General features: G+C 40.7%; 1 protein-coding gene and 1 long non-coding RNA gene across 9 annotated transcripts in view; one reads left to right on the top strand and one right to left on the bottom strand.

Annotated features, from left to right (window-relative positions):
* The window catches only part of LOC107203845, a 35,228-nt gene extending 32,413 nt beyond the window's left edge, over positions 1-2,815 (bottom strand). For 6 of the 7 annotated variants that reach the window (XR_004497340.1, XR_004497339.1, XR_004497342.1 and 3 more), the window contains exons 1-2: positions 2,400-2,815; positions 1,343-1,485 (exon numbers count right to left, since the gene is read on the bottom strand). This is a non-coding gene — a long non-coding RNA (uncharacterized LOC107203845). The remainder of the gene's footprint in view (positions 1-1,342; positions 1,486-2,399) is intronic. The other variant, XR_004497341.1, reaches the window with a different exon arrangement.
* Positions 2,816-2,869: 54 nt separating this feature from the next.
* CHIC1 (cysteine rich hydrophobic domain 1) lies at positions 2,870-22,383 on the top strand. Of its 2 annotated transcripts, XM_033514136.1 has the most exons (7): positions 2,911-3,088; positions 9,109-9,167; positions 9,444-9,448; positions 15,808-15,963; positions 17,559-17,615; positions 17,800-17,859; positions 18,539-22,383. In XM_033514136.1, exons 1-7 carry the CDS (start codon positions 2,919-2,921, stop codon positions 18,587-18,589), a joined length of 558 nt encoding a protein of 185 aa, XP_033370027.1. In that variant the 5' UTR covers positions 2,911-2,918; the 3' UTR covers positions 18,590-22,383. The 2 variants fall into 2 exon arrangements, with proteins under 2 accessions (XP_015482141.1, XP_033370027.1); XM_015626655.2 differs by lacking the exon at positions 9,109-9,167 and having other exon boundaries at positions 2,870-3,088; positions 9,394-9,448.
* Positions 22,384-23,412: the final 1,029 nt, after the last annotated feature.

Raw genomic sequence — 23,412 nt, 5'->3', positions numbered from 1 at the left:
AAAGGTTGGTAAGTCATGCTGAAAAAATTCCCTGTAGTATTTACTTCTCAACCCAATACTAAACAGACATTTTTTAAATACAGACATGGGACACAAAAGGTGTTTTTGCTAAAATAGTCTATTTTAACCCGGATGGTTATTGTTCCTATGGGAGAGAACACAAACACATTAAATAAAAGAGTCCACAGAAACTTCAGCTGAACTTGGACTTCAATCTATTATTTAAAAGCACAAGATATTAAATACAAAGCTGCTATAGCAAAGTACCTTTTCCAATTAAAAAACTTCTTTTCTTGGCTTGTTAACACCTCAGACCCTCATTATAAAGAGGTCACACAGTAAGTTATGCTTCATTTTACATTCAATTCAGCAAATTATTGCACCACCTGCTTTGGAGCTCATGCCTCAATGCCATCACACGTGTCACTCTGCCACAAGATCCATTTAAATGTCTGTAATTTTGGCTTGTTTACTAAATCAAAACCCAGGTTGCATTAAATGGAGGTTTTTCAATTAAATACGAGACTGTGCCAAATGTGTTCCTGTTTGCCACACCTTGCCCTAACACCTGAGTGTCACCACTGTCATATTGAATGTGACAGCTGTACATCCTTGCAGATAAATCATGGATTTATTTCACTTTCCAGCACACATTCTGCTTGTCCCTTGCTCTTTCATCCCTGTGAAATTTTCAATATGTTTGTATTGGAAAAACACTGAACACATGCAAGCCCTGGAAGTGTCCAAGGCAAGGCTGGATGTGGTTTGGAGCACCCTGTGATAGTAGAAGGTGTCCCTTGACTGAAGTCCCCTTTCAATCCACACCACTCTATGGTTGTATGACCTTTCCCACAGACAGAGCCATGAACCAAGACAACCTCTGAATACTAAAGCCCATAATGTAAATGCCCAGCATCAGAACTATCATTTCTTCCAGTGCTCTCACACCTTTTTGGGTTTCACACCAGTTAAAGCAAACATCCATAATTTAACTGAGAGTAAAATAAAGACCACTACCTTATTAATAATCCTATATATAACTTTATTTCTGTTGTTTCAACACTTTCTTTCCATTGGCTATGGATCCATATAAAGATGAAGATGAGTAGAAAAAACACCAGGTCCTTAAGTACAGAATAATTTTCTCATTTCTTATCACGTTTCTAAACAGGATGTATTTTTGGTATTTGCTCAATTACTTACCTTCTCCACAATTTACTGCAACATTCAATGCTAAATAAGAAAAAAGCATTTTGACAAAACTAGGAGAACATAATTTCATTTTGTAACAATTTGGCTCTTAATTTATTTTTTTTTTCTCTAGCTTAAGAGTGTGATTTACCTGCAGCTCCACATAAGATGGATAATGTGCTGAAGTAAGAGCACGCAGCACTGATAAAACTGTAGCTCATAAAATGTTATTTTCGGAGACAACAAAAATTTTCACTGTCAAGTCACCTGTATTTTGCTGCAGTCTAGAAACTCCTGAAAAACAATAAAGATGATTTATGAGGAAAGTATTTTCCTGGAAACAACAGACAGGGATGGAGGCACATTTTTACCTCATGCAAGAGGAGGTGAGCTCATTCCTTAGAGTAGCTGCAGGTCAGAAATTTTGATTTGGACACATACCAGAGTCAACACTTTATAGGAGCTACGCTAACACTAAAAAGGACCAACACCCCCCACATAATTTTGTTTTTCATTCTTCTACTGCAATTACAAACACCAATAGTTTTTAGATTATTTTAGATTTGCAGTAGGTGAGTAATTAAGTGCTTATTACCTCAATAATAGCTTAGACCTATATGCTGATGGGGACATTCCCATGAAGTAGAAATATTCTGAGAGAATTTTTTCCCCCGGTTTTGCTATTTCTATGTGGATTTTCTTCTCTTTCACCACCCCACTACGCTACACATAACTCGCTTTCCAAACCCACCAACAAATCCCAAAGCTCCGGGAAAATTCCACAACGCCCGCCTTCCCTCCCTTATTTTCATCTCAGGTGCCCCGGGGAGCGACACAGCGGGCAAAAACAGGAGGGGAACGGTGGAAAGCGCTACCCGGCTATTTATTATTAAAACCGTTACAGAAACACACCTGGAAAAGAGGTTAAAAAAAGTAGGATCAGCACCTGTCCCGGCCTTCCCTCAGGAGGCGAGGGCGCCGGCTCGTGACCCTCGCGCACCTGAGGGGGGGGGAAGGCGCGCGTGCAGGGGAATTATAAATACGGTTAACAATGGAGGAGATTTCTTTTTTGTTTTTTTTTTTTTTCCTTTTTTTTGAAAGCAAATTAAAACCCAGTGAGGTTTTTTTTGTCCCTGCTTCCCTGTAACCAGCAAATTAAAACTCCCCTCGAGAGCCGCTCCTCGCGGCGAGTGGTGACCCTCACGCACCTGAGGGGCGGGAACCGGCGCGAGCGCGCACCTGAGGCGGGGGCGGCGGGGAGGAAGGCCGGGGGAGTTATAAACGCTAACGATAATAGAGCTATTCCGCTTCCTTGTACGCGGAGGGCTTAGAGCGAGTCTCTGAAAACAGGATTTCAACAAGGTTATTCCGGCTTCGCTATAACCCCCAAGGCTAACTTCTCTCAGCGGCTCCCCGCGCCGCCTCGTTACCCGCCGCTCGGGAGCGGCGAGGGGCGGGCGCGCGCGCACTTGAGTGGCCGCCTCCGATCACCAACACCGGCCGCAACCTGCTCGTCATCACCTCCCGGGAGCCCGCGCAGGGGGTGACGCGGGCAGCCCGGCGCTGTCCGCCGCACGCTGCGGCTCGGTACAGGCTCCCCTCAGCACTCCCCCAGCCCCGCCGAGCCGCGCTGCGCGTGCGCGCTGTCCTCCCGCCTCCCGCCGCTGGGGCCGAGGCGCGGCCCCGCCCCCGGCGCGCGCTGCGCAGGCGCGGCGGGAGGGCCGGCGATGAGCGTCCTGCTGCCCAATATGGCGGACTTCGACACGATCTACGAGCTGGAGGAGGAGGACGAGGAGGAGCAGGATGAGCCCGAGCCCGTGGTGCGGAGCCAGGAGCTGCCCCGGCCCCGCGACGCGCCCGATCCCGTAGCGGTACGGGGCGCCGGGCACATCACCGTGTAAGGAAGGAGCGGGGGGCAGCGTGAGGGGCCGGTGTGGCGGGGCGGTGGAGCCGGGCGGGAGCGCCGGGAGGGGTGAGGGCAGCGGGAGCACCGTGCCCCGGCCCTGTCGGCCCCAGCCTCCCGCCCCGCGGGGCCGAGAGCCGCAGCCCTGCGCCCCCCTCCCCTGCTCCGTGAGGGGAACTGTGCTTTTAACGTGGGTATTTTCCGGTAGCTCGAGGAAACCCCCAGCTGTGAATGAACAACCGGAGTTGGCTGTTGGCTGCGGAGGCTGCAGCGCAGCCCTGGCAGCCCTCCCTGGTTGCTCCTCTTTATCCAAACAATTTGTTAGATAAAAAGCAAAGTCCACGCGATGCGAGGACGAACAGCCTGTTCAGACCATCTCGCTGTGACCCTTGTGTGCCACAGCTGAGCCGGGGAGCCCCCACACTGCACTGCAGAGGAGGCTCCTGCCTGTGCTGTACTTTATCTGCTCCAAACTTAGTTGTGAGTTTGGTTTAGATTGAGTGTTTTTATCACTGGAACACAGTGTGAGCCAGAATGTTTGCTGCTCATTTAAACAGTTGAACAGAAGACGAGCAAGCTGTGTTTCCTTATATGTAATGTTTACTCATAGGGATTTTCTTAGTATTCCTGCTCCAGCAAGCTGAAGAATTAATAGAACCAAGTGCATCCTTGACAAGTTGTTGGTTGTCACGTTAATTTTCGTGGCAAGGAGGGAGGTATTGAAATTTATGTATTGCAGAGACCCACTAAGCTTGTGTTGCTTTGGCTCTGTCTTTGGATTGTGTGAATTTCACATTTCTCTCTGTAAATAGGTGCAGTGTGATCTAACTCCCTGCAGCGAAAGCACTGGGTGGGGAAGGCTCTCCCATCCCATGGGAAGTGGTGTTGGATCTTACACTGTGTCCTCATGGAAGCCTGGATCAGGGTTGCATTGAGCTGCTGCCAGTGGGGAGTTGCTCTGCTGCACTGCAATGCATTTGCTCGTGCAGATGGAATTTTTTTGTGTCCTCACCCCAAATAGCTGCTGGCCTGGCTAAAGGAGAGGTGGAACACAAGCAAGGTGCTCAGAATACCAAGTACCCATCTTAGGAATTACCTGATTTGAAGTGCTGAAATGGAAAAAACATTACACACTCCTCTGCTTTGCTTTCTCTGATGCTTTTTGTGTGTTAGTGTGATGTTGTTTACAGTTCTTTCTTGGCTCTAGTGTCATTTTGGGATGGGGAGAAGCATTTCCAAAAACTAGTGATGTCTACATCAAAAAAATACACTCTTGTCACTAAAGTGGAAATCCTTAGCTAGTTACCTGCCCTTGCAACCACCTGAGCTGAATCCCCATCCAACTTCTTTTCCCTTTTTCCCACCCCTCTCAGCTTTCTTCCTGTAACAGGACCCACCTTCATGGTAGGAGGCAGCTTTTATCAGCTCATGCTGTATTTTTTAAATCTCCTGATTTTATACTGATAAAAACAGTTATTGGATGTTACCAATAAAATGAAAATAAACCCTGGACACTGAAGTACATAATCCCAACCCTGTATTAAATGGGAGCTGGTTTGCTTCCCAAAGAGTTTGTGTGTTGGAACTGTGTCACTTTTTGATCACATAGATGCTGCTGCTTTTGAAATCAGTTGGCTGCAGAAGCAGCCTGCTCCAGTTACTGAAGGGAGAGACGTCATCCTGGAAAACTTGGGTTTCTTTTCTGAACCTGTCTGGAGTACTGCTAATGAAAATGTCTGTCCTGACAAGTCAGGCATTATTAAAAAAAAGAAAACCAGTTATCTTTATAAAGCCATTGTTTTCCTTGGATTTTTGTTTCAGATGTCTCCTGTTTCTCATCTGACCCTGGCCTTCTTGAATACTTTTGCTGTATAGAGAAGGGATAGCTCTCAAATTCCAGGGTCATCTGCTTCAGCTTTTCATGCCCAGTTCTCTTATGAAACTCCCAAGTTGGTAGATTCAATCACTGTTGGTTTCTTGCAAGAGACTTTTTATTCTTATGACCTTGTCAGTGAGCTGCTCACTCTGTTAGAGTAACTATTCTGCAGTATCCAACAGTACTAAATATAAATTCCAAGAGTTTTCTAGGGGTATTTAGCAGGATCTTGCTTTTCCCAGTTTACTTTTGCTAGCCCTTCAATGCCTGTGTGTGGTAAGAGTGACCATGGAAAGAGTATTTGTTTTATTTTAGTTGGAGAGGATGTGTGTAAAAACAGTTGGCAAAATCTACATTCATCTTATCCAGGATTCTTTGAAAAAATTCTCTCATTTATTGTGTTTGAAAGCTTTTGAATTTTTGCACTAGGTCCTAGTAAATGCCTGTTCTCCTGCAATTCCATTTTGATGAGTTATAAACACCTTGTTTGCTGTTTCTCCCATAGTCAGTGTGACTCTGCTTGCTGTATCCAAGTATCTCCACACAGGCATTTGTAGTGAGTCATGCCTAGCAAAGGAAAGGCAATAACTTCCAAAACCAGAGCAGGAACCAAACTGTAACCTGGTTATAGGGTTGTATTTATCTGTATATTTATTTAGAAAATTTATAATTTTTCTATGTCATTAAGCCCATGTGGATGGATGGTAATGAGGTAATGAAATATCCATTAAACATATTTTTGCCATTAGTATCCAGCTTCCTGCTGAAGTCTGCAAACCTCCTGGTTTTCACTAGAAGTTAACTTTTGGTACTCTATCCTGTTTTCTGTAGGAGTGCCCCAGGGACCCACAGTCCAGGTGCTGATGCAAAGTTTATTTTCATCAGCTGGGGAAGGGAAGAGCCAGTTGAGATAACATTTGATTATTATCTGGTATTGTTCCACCTTCCACATATTTAAAATAGCAAATGACCTCAGCCTTCCACTCATTACCAAAAACTTCATTTTCCAAACCATCATCCATGGGTAAAGATTCTTGGATACTTCTGTTGGCTTCATGGGAAAATGTTCTGAACTGGAAAACATTAAATGTTCAAGGAGATTTCAGCTCAGAGCTCTTGAGGAATGTCATCTTTACCCTCTAATGCTGGCCAAAGCTCAGCTGATACATCATAAAGAGCAGAGTAGGATCTGAGCTCCACTCTTGCAGAGAGGTTAAACATAACCTGGATTAGGTGTGGGGAAAGGAGCTGTGCTCGAATGGGGTTGGAGAGCTTCACTAAACAGGTTTAACTTGTGCAGTCTAGTAAGGCTGATTACTATCTATAAATACAGGAGTGGGAGAAATGAGAATGAGGTGAGGTTTAAGTCAAAATAAAAAGGCAAAGCACCTATGAGTATTTCTCTTCTAGATGTAAAATCTTTCTGTTTCAGTTCTGGGGACAGGAAACCTGAGCTCCTGCTTTGTAAAATAATAAACGTTATCTTGTGGTACCTGTTGCAGGTGAGGTTTGCAACTGGTGGTTCAAGATGTTCATTTCAGCCTTTAACTGAGGGATTTATGCATTTCTCTTATTATAGCTCCCTAGGACAAGTTCTTCTCACCACTCTACAGATGGGGGAAAACGAGGTGATGGGATTTGTCTGATGCCATCCACGAGAACAGAGAAAGAGGGGCAGAACTGGCAAGTGAGGTCATCCTAGTTCTATTGCAGCCTCTAGGAAACAGTGCCTGGCTTTTAGAGGTACTTGTCATGCAGTGAGAAAAGTGCAAAGGACGTGGGTGACTGATCTGAATTTCTAAATGTTACACTTTGGGCAGCTTGCACTGAGGAGTCACAGAACTGGTCCAGAAATAAATCACCACCAACTGCTGTTCTAAATGACTTAAACGACAGCTACTGGAATTGATGTTATAGTGATTCTTAAATATACTGAGTTTTAGAAGATTTCATAGGCCTGCTCATGCTAGATCTGTTGTAGGAAATCTAATTAAGTTAATTGCCTGTTGATCAAGATTTTAACTTCTTTGCATGAAAGATTCTAATAACACTTCAGTACTTTCACGAAGTTGTACAACTGTATAACATCCTGCTTCAATCTTTTTATTTTATTTGGTTGTTGAGACACCCCTCTGCTCCATCTAAGAGGAATTTAATGTTTCTAAACCCTGTAGTAAATAATCACAGAATAGTCTATAAAACTTCTAGAGATATTTTAGTAAAGCTATGCTAAGGGCCATCAGTGATTCTGACTGAATACAGTATTTAAAGGATAGTTAAACAAAGTTATATTCTTCAGCCACTCACAGGTGTCAGTGTGAGAGATGCTTCTCTGTAATTCAGGTTTCCTGGACATGCTGCAACTGAAGGGAGTGTTTTGGCAGCTGATAAAAATTTGGAGGTTTTAATGTGTTTCATGACACCAGCTTTGAAATTTAACCCAAAACATACTGTGATCTTGCATTCCTAATAAGATTTATTAATCAGAAAGCACTAATTTATCTTGTTCTTTATGGAAATAGGGATGCAGTGGGAATTTTAATGAGTGTATGTGATCAGTGGGATGAAAGACACTACCTGTGGCTTAGGAAGTGTTTGAACTCTGAATTGTTGAAGGTCAGAGGAGGGTTCTGAGGAGCAGCCTGATATGTCTGCTCTTTTTTTTTCATTTCTTTTGCTGTTTCCTAAGCTTCTGCTCCTGGCCACTGTAAAAATCAGTGTTGGGGACAAGATGGACCTTTGGCATGATTTAGTGGAATTGGTCTGTTATATGGGTAGAGTAAATAATTCTTGAATTTTCCAGTAGTTCTTTTATTGTGTTGTCTGATTGCTCCTATTTTGTGATCATTTCAGGCTGTTCCATTGCTGATGCATAGAAAAGTCTGTGTTCCTCAAAGCAAGCTTGTGAATGTGCTTTATAATTTTAGTCTTTTTTTTTAAGACTGAAAAGACTACTTCATTGCTCTCCCAGCTTCCTTAAAACTAAATATATAGCATTACAAAACCTGGAAGATTTCAGCTTAAAAAGAAAAGGTACAAAATGTGGAGGCTGACTTGCCAGATTACAAAGAGAATGGAAATGTGCTATATTAGTAACCTTTGTGCTTGCCTAAAATCCTACTGGTTTTACTGTTTGGGGGTTTTAGTAATGTTTTACACAACTACTGCTCTTTACAAGAGGTTCTAACTTAAATTATTCATCAGAGGACTGGATTGAACTTCACCAGTGTTGTTGCCAAACATTTCGGTTTCTGGATTCATAGAGACAGCACAAGCTCTTCTGTTCTACCTCTCTCTTCTTTAAGGTTGATTTGACTTTTTGTTACCTCTGAACAATTTCCATTGTCAGTTTTGGACATCTGGGTTATTACACAGTGCACAGGAGTGTGGGTGTGTGATATAATGATGGGCACTGATGTCCAGGGAAAGGTCTTGGAACCTTTCCCACCCAAACCATTCCACAGTTCTGTGATATTTCAGCAATACTGGTATTGCTACAAAGGACCAGTTTGGAGTATGGCAGGTGTCAGTTTGACTCAAATCAAAGTTTGTTTATTCAAGAACTCCTTCAATACCAAATGTATTTGTGTTCTCCTTTTTGGCAGTGATTCTTTCAGGTATTTTGATTTTTTTTTAACAGATACTCAGGAGATAGTTTAGCAGAGCTGACTTGATGTACAATATATTTAACTTTCATCAAACATACATATTGTAGCTGAGGGCCAACTGCTGCTATATTTTCTTAAAATACTGAATTTTAAAGGTTCAGGAGTTTTGGAATAAGTGGTAACAGGTTTACAAGCCAAATCCAGCTCCCTGGAGCTTTCCCTGGTTATAATGAAAACCTTTTGCTCAAACCCCAGAACACTTCAGTGAAGAGTGGTCACAATGGTACCCAAAACTTAATTTTCATTAAGTTCATAGTTGTTGTAAAACTGTACTTTGTGTGGGCTCCTGCACATTTTGCATGAGGTACCTTAACACAGCCCAAAGGAAGTTTTTAAAACCACATGGTTATAAATTTCTAAGATGATGAACGGGTTCCTTAAAACACTGCATGTGGAACAATTGCATGTAAAAGAAAGTAAAAGGATTGTTGAACCTGGGATTTCATAGCTGGAGGATTTTTTTCTTACAGAAATCAAAGATTGAAACTTGCTGCCATCCATTTGGAAAAGAATTTTTACACTTCTGCAGGTACTGAAGTAAGGCACCAAGCTGTGTTTGTCTGGAAATGACTGAATGGTACACGAGACCTTATATTAACTTAGGTCAAAAGCTCGTGAAATAATGCAAATGTAAGGGCAAAAGAAATGAATAGTGGTTTCTTTTTAAAGTAAAAACTCTTATTACATTTTTTTTTATTAAGGGAAACAAAATAAGTTAGGTGGAATATATTTTGTTTGTCTCTTTTGTTTTCAAGGTTTGGCTTGAGCAACAAGTTTGATACAGAATTTCCTTCTGTTCTGACAGGGAAGGTAAGTGTGAGATTAAACTGTTCTTTTCAATGGGAAGAGCCAGTGCATCCAGTGGTTTTTGTGTTGGGTACCTGAGCATGAACCCACTAAAATCTGTTCCCTGTGGCCTGTGTGACCCAGCTGCTCACTGCCCAGTCCCTCAGTGTAGCTGGGAGCAAGAAGGAAGGATTTGCAGTGGTTGTTATCATTATTGACATTCCAAACCCAGCAAAGCTCACCATGGATCCGACTGTTTCCATGCAGACATGAAAGCAACGCTCACTTAACCTTGCTTTTTAAATACCTGGAGTTTGTGCTCCCTCCTGGGTCAATTAAATCAGTACAAGTACTAGACCTCTCTTTTGAGTATGCCTGACAAGCCTTGAGTTTGTTTAGACAAATCTCAGGAAGTGAATCTGTTTTTTCTGAAGCTTTACAGAACAGTGTTAAATCTACATAGTGTTAAATCTACACATGAAATAGATTTTTAGTACATTTTCACAAATACTGTTTAGTTCTGAAAATCAGTGGTGACAATTCTCTTGCTTTCTCTGGAGTCCTGTCATTTTACTTACTGCAAATGTAAGAAACTGTAATTTGTAGTTATTAATTCAATCTTCACTAAATTCTTACTTTTAAATTATTTTTGTAATTGTATTTTTTTTAATCTTTTAATTGCTTCATTCTTTTTCTCTTGATTTTTTTTTCTTCCTGCTGTTTCCCTCTCTAGTGCTTTGTTTTTGCTTCGATTTATATCCCCCTCATTTATCTTTTCCAGAATCTGGGAAGAAAAAAGTTTATTTGGCTCTTTTTACTTTGTCTCATGTCATCCCATAGAGCTCCACTCCCTCTGCAGCCCCTTGCAGAGGTTGAGTCATACCAACAATTCACTAAACACAGCTGGATGGTTGCTCCTGCTTCTGCCAGATCCATCTGGGCTCTCTCCACCTGCATTTTCACACCAGAGAACAATGAATAAAATCCTTCTGTTGGGGTTGTCCAGCTGTTCTGACAGCAATACCCCTGAAAAGCAGGTTCTGCTTGGAGTTTTTGGGGTGCTGAAAATCAGCCTGGGAATTCTGCCCTTGTTTTGGGATCTCACTGAGCTCAGAAAGACAAATCCTGCTGATTCCAGTGTGAGGGCTGCTGACAACACTTTGCATTTCACCACCTTTCTGAGGCTTATTCTTTTCTGAGAAGCTCTTTCTGATCACTGAACAGCCACAATGCATTTTGGAAAAAACAATTTTATGTTCTTTTACTCAAATTGTAGTTTATTATAAATAAGCCTGTAGAAAATATCAGGCAAGAAATGTTAAAACTATATTTAATTATATAATTTCATCTCTTTCTGTCTCTGTAAAATATATTTGGTTTATTAAAAAAACAAACCTGCAACCAGGTCTACAGTTTTTAATACCAGCATCAGTGGCTGTCACATTTTCCACTTGATTATCCTCCTCTTGTTAAATAGAGAGTGAACAAAAGCTTAATTTAAAGTTCACTTGAGTGCTTGGACTTAATTTAGCAAAGAAAGGAAAGAAGTTCTTCTGTTGGCATTTACCCTTTTTGTTCCATGGGTGTAATCAGTGCTGCAGGAGTGGCATGGGCAGGGATTTGCTGTATATAACGATGCTCCTCTGGTGAGAATCTATATATTGTGTTATCTTGTGGATCTGAGGGGCTTTCTGAGCAAGGAAATGAATTCCTTTTTGTCAGGGGAGAATACCAATCTAACAAGATAGTAAACACATTTTTCTTCCTGCCTGCACACACTGCCATGAAAGACCTTAAAAACCAGAGTTGTGGGTCTTCTGGTTTTTAATACTTCTGTCAATTGCAAGAAATAAAGAATCTGTTTCTTCCTCTGGTTGAGGCAGTCAGTCATCTTAATCCCTATTGAAAATGAAAATTCAGTCATTTTTTTCAGTAAGAAGTTTTTCTTCAAATACCCTGTTAAATAATTCACAATAATCAGTATAGTAGTCAACTGAGACCTCAGTTAAGAACCTCTGTTGTTAAAATGTAATTTTTTTGCTTTTTATGAAATCAAAATTTATGAATAACAGTGACTGTTTATATTTACAAATTGGGATTACAATGTTTACTCTGAATTTGCATTAGTCCTCAGCTACTCTAAGACAATGTCATAGTTTATTCATATTGCCTGTGTAACATTAAGTTTAATGGCTTTGCTGTCCCCTGTGAATTGCCATTAATAATAAATCCCATCTGCTAATGGAGTGTAAGAGATGAAACCTTTAGATGGGCTTGATGGAGTTCTCAGTGATACTGGTTTTCTTTTGAATTAATACAGATGTAAAAGATGAAGTTTTTAAAGCAGGATAAAAATCCTAATTAGAGAAAACTCTGTAGCTACACCTTTCTCCCAGAAGCACAAAGTTTTGGGATTTATGCCTCATTCTTGTGTCAGTAATTTACTTAAGCTTCCTGCCCTCAGTTTGCCTATCCACATAATGATGGCAGCAAACCTGATTTTCTTTTTCTGAAATCTGCAATCCCCCTCCTCCTTCACCCATTTTCCCAGTCTCCCGGTTTTACAGAGACTTCATAGCTGCTGTAGGTTAGCCTAGAGCTACGTGCTTGTAATTACATCTTCAGTGTTTAATTGAGACTTAATTTGTTGCTTTCCTTGGGAGAGTGAATGTGTACATTTAAGGGTAAAGCATAGACAATAAAATAATAAAGGAAAAGAAGATCCCAGGTATGTCAGATGTTAGGCCTAGCTAATTCAGCTGGATTAATATTTGTCTTGCAGGATGAGACATAAACTCACCTGGTTTGTAAATCCTGAGCCAGGCTTCTTTTCAATGGAACATTATAAGAAAAGACTTGACTACACTTAATACAGAGGCAATATTTAACTTTTAATAATGTAATTGAACCTTGGCCTAAATTGGAATGGTGGCTAAATTTAAATTCTGTGTGCTACAGTTTTACAGGATTATTAATTCTCTTAAACAAGCTTTTAACAAAATTTTCTCTGTGTTATGGAGCACAATAGCACACACTGCTCCAGGTGACCAGAAAATGATGGAGGCAGTGATCCTTAAGGAGAAAAGTGGAATTTCTTGCTCTGATCTTGAAACAAAAGGGGTCCTGCCCAGAGAGGAGTGTGCAGTGCAGGGCAATGTGAGCCATAAAGTGAGGGCTGGGCATTGTGGTGCCGTTGTGCCGTGTGATTGATAGGGCTGCTGATCATGATGATTGAAGGAGGAAGATCAGGCCTGCTGGGCCTTACTGGCTCCCTTCCTGTGTTTGGAGATCCTCTGCATCCTGTTGTAAAATATTATGACACCCCCTCCTTTCCTTTTATGTTTTTTTGTTTTTTCCCTCCTAAAAGGAGCTAATGTCCCTTCCCAAGGTGTACAGCACAGCCAGGAGCAAAGTGCTTATCTCATTCTTTTCAAGAGCCAGACACAAACTCTCCAAGAGATTTCCAGAATTACTCAAAACTAGCTTTTCTTAGGGAGCTGTCTTTGTGCAGGAGGAGGTGTTAATTCTGTTTGTTTGGAATACACCAGCCCTTTCACATACACCTTTCAAAAGCTGTACCTGCAACAAGTCAAGAGTTAAATTTGTGTCAGAAAATCAACAGTTCTCTGGTGACTTTCATTTGGATTCCATTTCATTATTAGATTAGAACAGTTATTTGCAGGTATTTTGTTCTTAATCACTGTGTAACAAAGCTTAACTGTCACTGAGCTGTAACTGAGCAACAAAATTGTGATTTCTTCTGTTTATAACAACATGAGGCTTATCTTGATCTCCAGTTCCTTTAGTTTCAGATGAAGATGTGTCATTATTGACAGAAATGTTTGTGATTCCATTTCCTAAAGGCAGAAACAATCTAATAGTTTGGGTTAGTCAAAAGCATCTTAAGTAATTTCATCTTATGTTGTAGCCAAGAGATTCACCTTTTTCTGAAAATATTTGGTGAGTTAGCAGGTAGTGGTACTTTGATAATATTATATTAAGGTAAATATCACACCAGAATTCCTAAAATGGGAATTTTCTATTGATTAACGGCATCCAAAGTTGGTTTCTGGTTTAACCATTAGCTCTGCAGGAAGGAGAGTACTTCAACTTTCATCTTAAAATGTAGGAGCATGTTAACCTGATGTGAACAGTGGCTCTCTAAAAATTATCTCAGCTACAGGGAATCTCCCTGTGCTTTCTTTTTAGGTCCCAAATTTTTCTGCCAGCTGTGATCTGAGGATCTGGTTGAGTTCTCTTTGTGTTGGATGTTACCACTGATAAGGGTCATTCTTGTTAAACTGAATTCTGGGCTGTGCCATTCCATTGTCTTTGGCAGGTTTGTTCAGCTGGGTTTGGTGGTTGGGCTGTGTTGTTGTAAAGGTCCAGTTAACTTTGTGTCTGAAGGAAAAGGAAACATTCTCTTTTCTTAGGGAGTCTCAATACAGAAGTATAAATGGGTTCTAGAAAAAAAAAAAGGACTTATTTTTACATTTCACATAAATAGAATGTAAAATTCTTAAAGATTTATCAAAGGAAGTGCCATTTATAGAGATATAAATATGAAGCCCATGGAAACTTCTTTAGGAGTTGAGAATGCCAATTAATGTAGGAATCTCAGTTTGCTTTGAGGCAGTGACTGCAGCAGCTGTCTGAAGTTACTGCAAACCACCAGCCCAGATGTTCTTTCCTACAAAACACTCTCCCACGGAGAAGATTAAATGGTTATGCTCATGTGCATGTGGTATTTGTTATATCCCAATTCAAGATCTGGCACTGGCAAAGAAATCCATAAAACCTTGTTCCAGAAACATGCAAGCACAGGATAGTTTGCCACATTACAGTGGGATTTTTTCATTGCAGATGTCCCAGTACAAAGGATCTCAGGGGGTTTCTTTGACCATTTTCTTTTTTGTTTTTTTTCCTTAAACTAAGGTATCTCTTGTAAAACAGACAATTTTTTTGTCACTTCATTTGTAGATGTAAAACAAAGCAGTCTACTTAATGTGGGAGGGGGGCAAAATAATTATTTTCTCTGTATTTATTAATTCTTGCAATAAAATAATCACACTTAAATTATGTTCTCATGTTATTAACTGTAGGCCTGGCTTGTGTGCAAGCCCAGCTGCCCCCTGACTCTAATGTCTGGTGACCTGAATGGCCAGGAAACAGATGTTGTATTTATTTACTCCCTTCCCTGCAATGCTTTAAAGAATTCAGCTCAATAGGCAGAGGCAGCAGCATCAGGTCCTCTCCATTTCCTGCCCCGTGGCTTTGCCCCTGCTGAAAAGGAGCTTTGTCATTAAATGAACTTTTGTTGGTGTTGCTGCCCTTGTTTGCAGAGTCAGATGAGCAGAGTTGGGCTTGCTTGGCTGGGGGTTGTGGAGCAGTTCAGGCTTTGTGTACAGACTCACTCTAGGGGATTTGCATCAACATGGCAAGTAGGTGGGAGAGATGGGGGTTTTAATTGTTCTGAGTTCTACCTGCCTGGTCAAGTCTCTTGTTGCTCCTGATCTTCTCTGCTTTGTGTATTTGGATGCTGGATTGTGTTAGAGTTAAGGGTGTCCTCTTGGAGTCACTGCCTCAAATCCATGTTTGACTTGGATTCTGGAGGGAGGTGAGGGATTTGGGGTATGTGATTAGATGAGAAATTCAGTTATTGGAGAAAAGAGCTTCTTTCTGATACAAAGAGGGGGTTCCATTGTGACTGCAGTGGCAATGCAGATACAAAATGCTTATTCCTTCATTTCAGAAAGCTATTTTCCAGTAAGTAGGCTTTATTCCTAACCCTGCATTGCTCTACCTTAAATGCAATCCAGTGTATTTCTTTCTAGGCTTCCCTGTTTCAGAAAGCAGCCACAAGGGAAGTTGTGGCTTCAGTATGGGCCACTTCAGGAAGTTATTTGTGAACAGAGCCTTCACCCAGGCACAGTGTAGACTTAGATTGGTGTGACATTAATTTGGACAGTGTTCTCCCTTTCTGTGATACCTGTTTTTACTGGAAAGATCCCACATTCCCTTGGAAAGCAGAGATCTGTCATTCTTCCATGTTTTTGCTCAGTGTAGCCAGTGCATGTATTGCCCAGCTGTGTCCCAGTTCTGATTTTGTCTGGGCCCACTGTGTTATCAGATTCATTGATTAATTACTGGTGCAATAAATATGGATGAGGCTGCTCATCTAAAAAGATGGCTTTTTAATTCAGGTTTGTGCAGCGCACGCACCAGAAATGAATTTGTTGCAGGAAAATGACTTTTCATGCTCACTGGGTGACCAGTGCTTTAGAAGATTGTGTAATTTTCTGTTTCATTTTAACCTGTAGAGACAATATCTGAGAAAATACACCTGTGCTGGCTCTCCCTGAAGTTGAGCCCTTCTGTTGCAGGTGGCCCCTGAGGAATTCAAGACCAGCATCAGCCGAGTGAACGCCTGCCTGAGGAAGAACCTCCCTGTCAATGTGAAGTGGCTGCTCTGTGGCTGCCTGTGCTGCTGCTGCACTCTGGGCTGCAGCCTGTGGCCCGTGGTCTGTCTTAACAAAAGAGTGAGTCCATGTTTCATGTGATTTCATTCATGTTTCATCCAAATGAAAGTGGATTTTTTAATTATTGGTAGGATTAAATAACTTCTCGTAATAATCTTCCCCATTTTAAAATCATGGCTTGGCCTCACACTCAAGAGGTTATGCTGGTTTCCACCTTAGAAAATAAAAGATGTTTGAAATGACACCAAATTACCAGTTCACTTAATAGATTTAAGAATAGCTGATCTCATCTCAGTTCAGACGGGATGAAATATATGATACCTTAAATTTCCAGGATTTCTCAAGGTCTAAGAATTGAGTGCAGAACTTAACCTTCACAGAGTGGCAGAATCAGACTGAAAAATCCCTTTTCCTCTTCACACCCATCATCCCCACCCCCTCCACCCCCCAAATAAATATTTTTAAAATTTAAAAATCACTTTTTTATATGCAATAGACACGATAACATTTGCCATATTTTACTGTGCTGTTTCTGTTAAGAACAAGTACAAATTTATTTTCTAAAGACTTCACCTTCAACAGAGCCTGTAATGAGGTCCAAAGTAATAATTTTGAAAAGCACTTTAGTAATACCAGGTAAACATGATCTAAATTACCTCTGTGGTTTACATTGGGAATTGATTTATCACAGCAGTAAATATTGAGGAAGTGCATTAATGTGTTAACTTGAAGTGCTCATCACTGAAGCTGCATCACTAAAAAGTTACAGGACTTGTTTTAGTTCATTTTAACTGCCTTTAAAAACATAATTATTGCAAAGGTTTATGCCTGAGAGATACAAAAGGAATATTTGCAGTTGTAAAGCTATTTTTAATATTCCTGTACCAGTGAAAATCTAAATAAATGCACATGTGGTGGTGTAGTATTAATTATATGAAATTCTCAAGGCTACAGAGAATGTGCACCAAGTAGGGAAAATGATGGCACTTCTATGGGTGTGTGAGGGTGATAACAGTCATGCAGTGATTAAAATTAAATGTATACCATGCAGGATCAACACAGCTGGTTTTTTGTGTCCTTCAAAAATCACTGAAACTTGAGAACTCATCTCTTCTCCACAGTCATGGAAAGAGCAGAACATGAAGGACACATTTGGTAGCCAAGAGTTGAAAAGAATTTGTTGTGAACTGGAGTTTGATGGTGAGGGGTTTTTTGAGATCCAAATCACAATTCTGTTAGCAAAATATGGAAATGAAATGTATGGAAATGTGTGTTTTCAGCAGAACACCTGCAATGAGTGCAGGATTTGGCCAGGAGAATCTGGGAGAGTGTTTTGTTGGCTGTGGGAGGTAAAAACACCAAGTTCAAAAGGATCTCTTACAAAACTAAATGAACTCTGGAAAAGTCACCAGCCTAAGTTGGATTTGATCTTAGAGATTTTTCCAGTGATTCTAAGTGAACAAAAAACATATGTTTCTTTTCTTGAAAAAAGTGGGAAGTTGAAGTGATATAATTTCCATTTTTCTTCTTTGCTTTGTTCTACTTTTATAAAATTTTACTTACTATAAATTAACCTTAGCCAGAAATGCAGTAGTGAGATCCTTCTGGATGAGACTGCTGAACCATTTCTGATACACTTCTGCTTTCCTTTCTAGACTAGAAGATCAATTCAGAAGTTATTAGAATGGGAAAATAACAGATTATATCATAAGGTAAGAAAAGAGTATTTGTTTTTTTCAGCTTTAATAATACTGGCAATGAAAGATTTTACAGTCTTGTCATAATTCCATATTTTATACTGATCCTAAATAATAGATCCTGATAATTCAGTATTGCTAATGCTTGTTGCATTACCAATCCAAGGTAATTCAGATTTTTTGTTAATTATTTCCTTAGCTTGGTTTGCACTGGAAGCTGAGTAAAAGGAAATGTGAAACTAGCAATATGATGGAATATGTGAGTATTGCTTGTTACTTATTGCTATTCAGTAGAACTGTGATTTATTAGAGGAAATCCTTAGAGACCCTGTGCAAAAAGATCTCCCAGACAAATGTGCAGTTTGGTCTGTAATTTGGAATGAGGAATGCCCACTGGGACTTAGAGTGATTCCCACACCAGCACCAGTCTGCAGTTCTTTAATTATCCACCTTTTCCAGTGGTATCCATAATTCCTTCGATTCAAATAATTTTGCAGAAATATTTCATCTTTATAGTAATGTGGTTTTTCAGTTGGATCTTTTGTGATTTTGTTTTTGGTTTGTTTTGGTGGGTTTTTTGGTTTTTTTGCCTGCTCTAAATTTCACATGGTTGTAAACAAGACAAGCCTTCTAGGAAAGCAGAATTTCAGTTATTTCTGTGGTTCTGCCACTCCCCTATCCACTTTAACATGTAGCTGTGAAGGTTATTTAGGCTTTAGGGAAAGAGATCCACCCCAAAAAAAGCCAAGCACCCAGAATCCCTCTATTTCAGAATGACTGGAATCTCTGCTTTGTTACCCTGGGGAACATTCCCTCCTCACAGACTATCTCAGATATATTTAGTTTGATGAATTAGCTAATGTTCATGGAAATTGTGCTGAAACTTTGAACTTTTTGGTTACTGTCTTCTGTTCTTGTCTTTTTCCCTTCTTCAACAGGTAATATTAATAGAGTTCTTACCAAAATACCCCATATTTCGACCTGACTGAGGAACAACATTGGTCTTTCATGTTACCTGTCATTTTCTACCCTTAGTGCCTTGTAGATGATTTTGGAAAGAAGATGGTCTACTTTGCTGTGACTTAAAAATGTTCTTCAGTAGAAATCTTCCTTGCTGTTACTTTCTTTTGTTAAGAAGAGAACAATTTGCACATTTTTTTATGTTAAACGAGGCTTCTATGTTGCACTCTGAATTTTTAACATTACCAGTAACTGATAGAGTTGCCACTAGGGATCTTAACATCAGTGCTGCTTAAACTTGTTCTGAGCATGCTGCCTTATTAATTTCTCTCTTTGCTGTCCTCCAACATGCATCCTAAAGCTGTGTCATCCTATATTTCATCCTAAGTGTTGCAATCCTAGAAACCCTCAGTAGGAATGTCCAGGTAAACTCCAGTAGTAATGATTTTAGTAGAACCTGCTTGCATAGAACTTGCAATCAACAGCACTGGTTTTGTCCTGCACTTTGCAAAATCATCATTTACATTTAGGGGGGTTTCATTAGTTTACCCACTATGGATTTGTAAATATTTGCATTATGTAAAGTGTGGTATGCCAAGGTTTACAGAATGTATTATAGCTCTTACTCTATTGCCAACAGTCCCCCAGCATCTGTTCCATGTGCTCGTTCCCCTGGGATTGTACAGCCCCACCCACACTGGTTTTATGGGAAAGCCATAAAGAGTTTGTACATATGTCAGATGTGTAGGGCTCAGTTGCACTTTGTTTAGTGAATGGATGAAAAATGCATTGCATTTCTGTCTTTATTTTGAAAACTATTTCAGGTGGTGTTTGCAGCACCTGAAATACAAAGCTGAAATCTTCACCTCTGCAGCAGCTGCCTTTGTGGGATAGATGGCAGCTGCTATTAACAAAATACCCTAAAGTCTCTTCTGAAGTGAGGAATATACGGTTGTTAAGTTCTGTTTTGTTTTAAAGTCAGGTTAAATTAACCTCAAATCGGAGATCTTTGTTACAGAGGAGAAAAATGAGGAAGAGCCAAATCCAAGCTGAAGTAGCACCTTTGTCATTGTTGTGGTGTGGTTGTACTTCAGCATTTTTACAGTTAAGTGACATGAAGTCCCTTGCAGTGGAAATAGGTTTTATCTCAGTCAAAGTGAAGTTTTAAAACATGCTGAGGGGAGGAAGTGCAGCAGTTGAAAGGGCTCCTGAATATGTTTTGGCAGTCAGGCACTGTCTGGAAAGCCAGGAAAGCCCTGTGGAATTCAGTATTATTTTGGATTCTTCCCTGTTTGCCTGATCTCAGGAAGGGAAGTCATTGTAGAAAAACTTCCTCTAATGGCTGACCTAAGCAAGAGCACTTAATAAAAGAAAGCAAATGGAAATTGTTGCAAGTTCCCTGCCCTTCCTAACTAGAAATAACAAAGCCCAGCAGATAACTGAGCATCAGCAAGTTGTGGTGGATTTCATTATCAGTGTCTAGGCATTTCTTTGCAGCATCTTGACTCCCTGCAACATCATCCCAAGTTGCTTTTTAGTTTCAGGGTGACTTGGGGTTTCCTCTGAATGTATTTGCATCTCTCCAGTTTGCAATATGCTATTAAAATACAGTATTTGTAAAACCATTGCATCCTAATACCTGTAGTAGGTCAGATTCCTTGTACACAGTGTTTACAGAAGGCCAGTTTTATGCAAGTTGTTACTCAAAGGGAAGTTTGTGCTGTTTCCAGTCCCAGACTGATGGTTCAGAGTCTGAAATCTGCACATTTCACGCAGAAACTTTGTTTGACTGGTAGATTGGTGACAACTAAATGTGTAATTGCATTTGTGACATGAATAAAAACCTCCTGTGTTGTTTGAAATTATCATTAGCTGCACCTTGCAACTCAGATTTCCATTGCAGAACTAAGCAAAGTGTTGTCTCCAATTTATTTCCTTTTTTGGGGGGATGAGTGTTAACTGGAAGCAGAGAAAATAATGGCAGAAAAAGGCAGAGTAAACCAAAACTGAATTGGCACACCCAGTTCTTTCCTTGGGTTTCCCTGACAAATGAGTTTCTGGAGTAATTAACAGAACAATGGAAGTTTCTTACTGTTCTGCCAGAACTTTGTTGTGCAAAAAACCTCAAAAAATCTCAGCAGGTTCTGATTTTCTTCTTCACATGTCTCTTGTTTTCTCCCTGTACTTTTCCAAGTGGGAGAACAGGCACTTCCCATGGAACCACGGGATGGGTTGGGTGGGAGGGACCCCAAAGCTCCTGTCATTGCACCCCCTCCTTCCACTAGCCCAGGATGCTCAGAGCTCCATCCAAACTGGCCTTGAACACTTAAGCACATAATATTAATTTGTAAAGTTTACATTCTAAGTACATAAATCCTATACATTTTAATTTGTCCTTAATTATTAATTGTGCAGTCTCCAAACCATCAATGGGTCTTGTCTTTGTGTTTTAATTGACATTTAATTATGTGGCCATAAAGCAACTGGTAATGAACCAGAGCCAAACCTGTCATTTACAGTAAGCTCCATGTTTTAATAAGTAGGTAAATTTGCATTAAAATGCAAAACCAGCAGCAGTATTATATTTGCATGTGAAAGACACAGGATTCATAGCTCACTGCAAGGTGAAGGCAGCTGGCAGTATTGCTGTCAACTCTGTAGTTCTCAGACTACAGGTTCTTTTTACTTGGGCTGTCCTTTAATACAAGAACACCACAGGTAATTCTGTCTCCCAAGACTGAAAATCTCATTTTTGACAATAAATGATCAGCATGAGTTGGTGAAGTGTTCAGGGAGGGTTTCTGTCAGAATTTGTAGCAGTGTAACAGATGAATGTCAGCAGAGTGAGTGGAAGTGGTAAAGAAAGTGCCTTGGCTGGTTCCAACACCATTGTGCAGAGAAGGAGAAAAGGGAACTGGTCCCTCTCAGGAGTGGGAGTTTGCAGCAGATTTTTAAAAGCAGCTACTGTCTACCAAATCAGTGTTTATTTCTTCACATCGACATGTTGACACTAATTTTGCTTCAAAATTTTATCCAGGAAATCTTTGGGTTTGTATCTAGAAAGTTTTGTATCTAGAGAGTGCTGAAGGAGTGCAGAACTCTGGCAGAGCATCAAAGCTTTTCCTCAGCGATTCCCCACCTGCTCCTGCAAAGGTGTTTTCCCAGAGGAGGAACACAAAAGTGTTCAAACATGCACACCCAAGTCTAGGTAGAGTGTGGGGTCAGTTGTAAATGGGTGACTTTAAAACAGAAAAAAAAAATATTAAATCTGGTGTAGTTTTGATAAATGCAAAAGAAAAAGTTCCTGTGCTTTTCTTGATAGGTACAAAACTCCATATGCAAAACCATAAATTGATGTTTATTATTGTCCCACTGACAGTTTACTACATTTTCTTGTCAACACACTACCATTGGAGCAATAAAAATGTCAAGCTATTAATATTCGCCATCAGTTATTTATCTCTTTAGTAAGCAATGTTATGTGATTCTTCTGCCATTCTTTTGTTTTCTGCTTTTGGTGTTCTTACGGTGTTGTAACATACTTGTATTGCTTCTGAAAAGTGGTTTTGTTTAAGCTGTATGAAACTGTGTTCTTAACACTTTTATTCTGTTTACAAGTGAACAGCCACTTTTTTAACAGGACCTCACATCTGGAGAGTTTTCTCTCTGTTTTTTATTTTAAATGAAAAATAAAATTCTAACTGAGCTTGCTTTCTACAATTTACTGCACTGGCTTGTGCCATTGAAAGAAGCTGGAAGTCAGACATGCTTCATCACTTTGAGACATTTTTCTTTAATTAAATTCAAAGATGAAAACCTTGAATAGTGCAATGTGTTTATGGGGAAAAAAAATAATTAAAAATTCCTGTGTCTTTCCCTGTGGATGTGTTTTAGTGTGATGGCAGCAGTGGTGGGGTGTGTCTAAATGAGACCCACCTGATACAGCCAGGCCAGGGCTTTGGCTGCTTCAAATAACAAGACTTGGAAAGCTTAGGAAGGATTCCCAAAGATGAAAACTGCAGAATTATCATCATATCTGATTTTCCTGGTGCTCCACCTTCCTGGCAGGACAGTGGTGGAGTCACCATCCCTGGAAGTGTTGAAAAGCGTGTGGATGTGGCCCTGGAGGACGTGATGTAGTGGTGACCATGGTGGTGCTGCGGGTTGATGGTTGCACTTGGTGATCTCTGAAGTCTTTCCCAACCTTAACGATTCCATGATTTGGTTGGTGGGGTCTCAGCCCCTCCCTTGGAAGGACTTCCTGAAGGAATCTCTCCCTGCAGCATTCCTCTCCAAAAGCAGAGGTTTTCTCCCACCTGACAGGGAGCCAGCCTGAGCAGGGACAGGGTGTGAGGGTGAACAAATCCCTGGCTTCCCGAGGGGTTTGTGCCCAGCACAACACAGCCCTTTGTGTGCTTGACTAGCCTGCCTTTGGAGCTGTGAAAGCAGGACTTAAACTAAAGCCTTTGGCTCATCCCTGAGGGAAAAGCACACATTCCTGAAAGGGGCACGTGCAATGTTTTTGTTGGAAGCCGTTTTGGGCAAACCCAGGAGCAGCAGAGCTGATACTGGATGTTGGCTGAGAACTGCAGGGAATGTTACTGGGGTGTTCAGCCAAAACGGGGATGAGGGGCTGAGTCAGGAGTTAATCCCTCGGGGTAGAGGAGATGGAATTGCCCAGATTTAGCAGCAAAGGCCTGTGTTAAGGATATTTGGGGTTTGGCCCTGGCTCTGTTGGAAGGCAGTCTCAGACCTGTTGGTAGAGAGCAGCTTTGCTGTGGTGTCTGTGCCAGTGTATTTATAATGCTGTGTCTGTCATCACTTGAGCTGTTCTAGCTGAGTTTATTTTTCT

Source organism: Parus major, chromosome 4A (genome assembly GCF_001522545.3).
Source record: "Parus major isolate Abel chromosome 4A, Parus_major1.1, whole genome shotgun sequence".
In the NCBI taxonomy this organism is placed as follows: Eukaryota; Metazoa; Chordata; class Aves; order Passeriformes; family Paridae; genus Parus; species Parus major.
The sequence above is the reverse complement of the archived record's forward strand: the minus strand, read 5'-3'. Positions and strand labels throughout refer to the sequence as shown.

Coding starts and splice junctions, on each gene's coding strand:
- CHIC1 (XM_033514136.1), top strand. CDS start 2,919: ATGAGCGTCCTGCTGCCCAATATGGCGGACTTCGACACGATCTACGAG. Junction 3,089..9,108: donor GGCGCCGGGCACATCACCGT/GTAAGGAAGGAG, acceptor TTTTTCTTACAG/AAATCAAAGATTGAAACTTG. Junction 17,616..17,799: donor ATAACAGATTATATCATAAG/GTAAGAAAAGAG, acceptor TTATTTCCTTAG/CTTGGTTTGCACTGGAAGCT.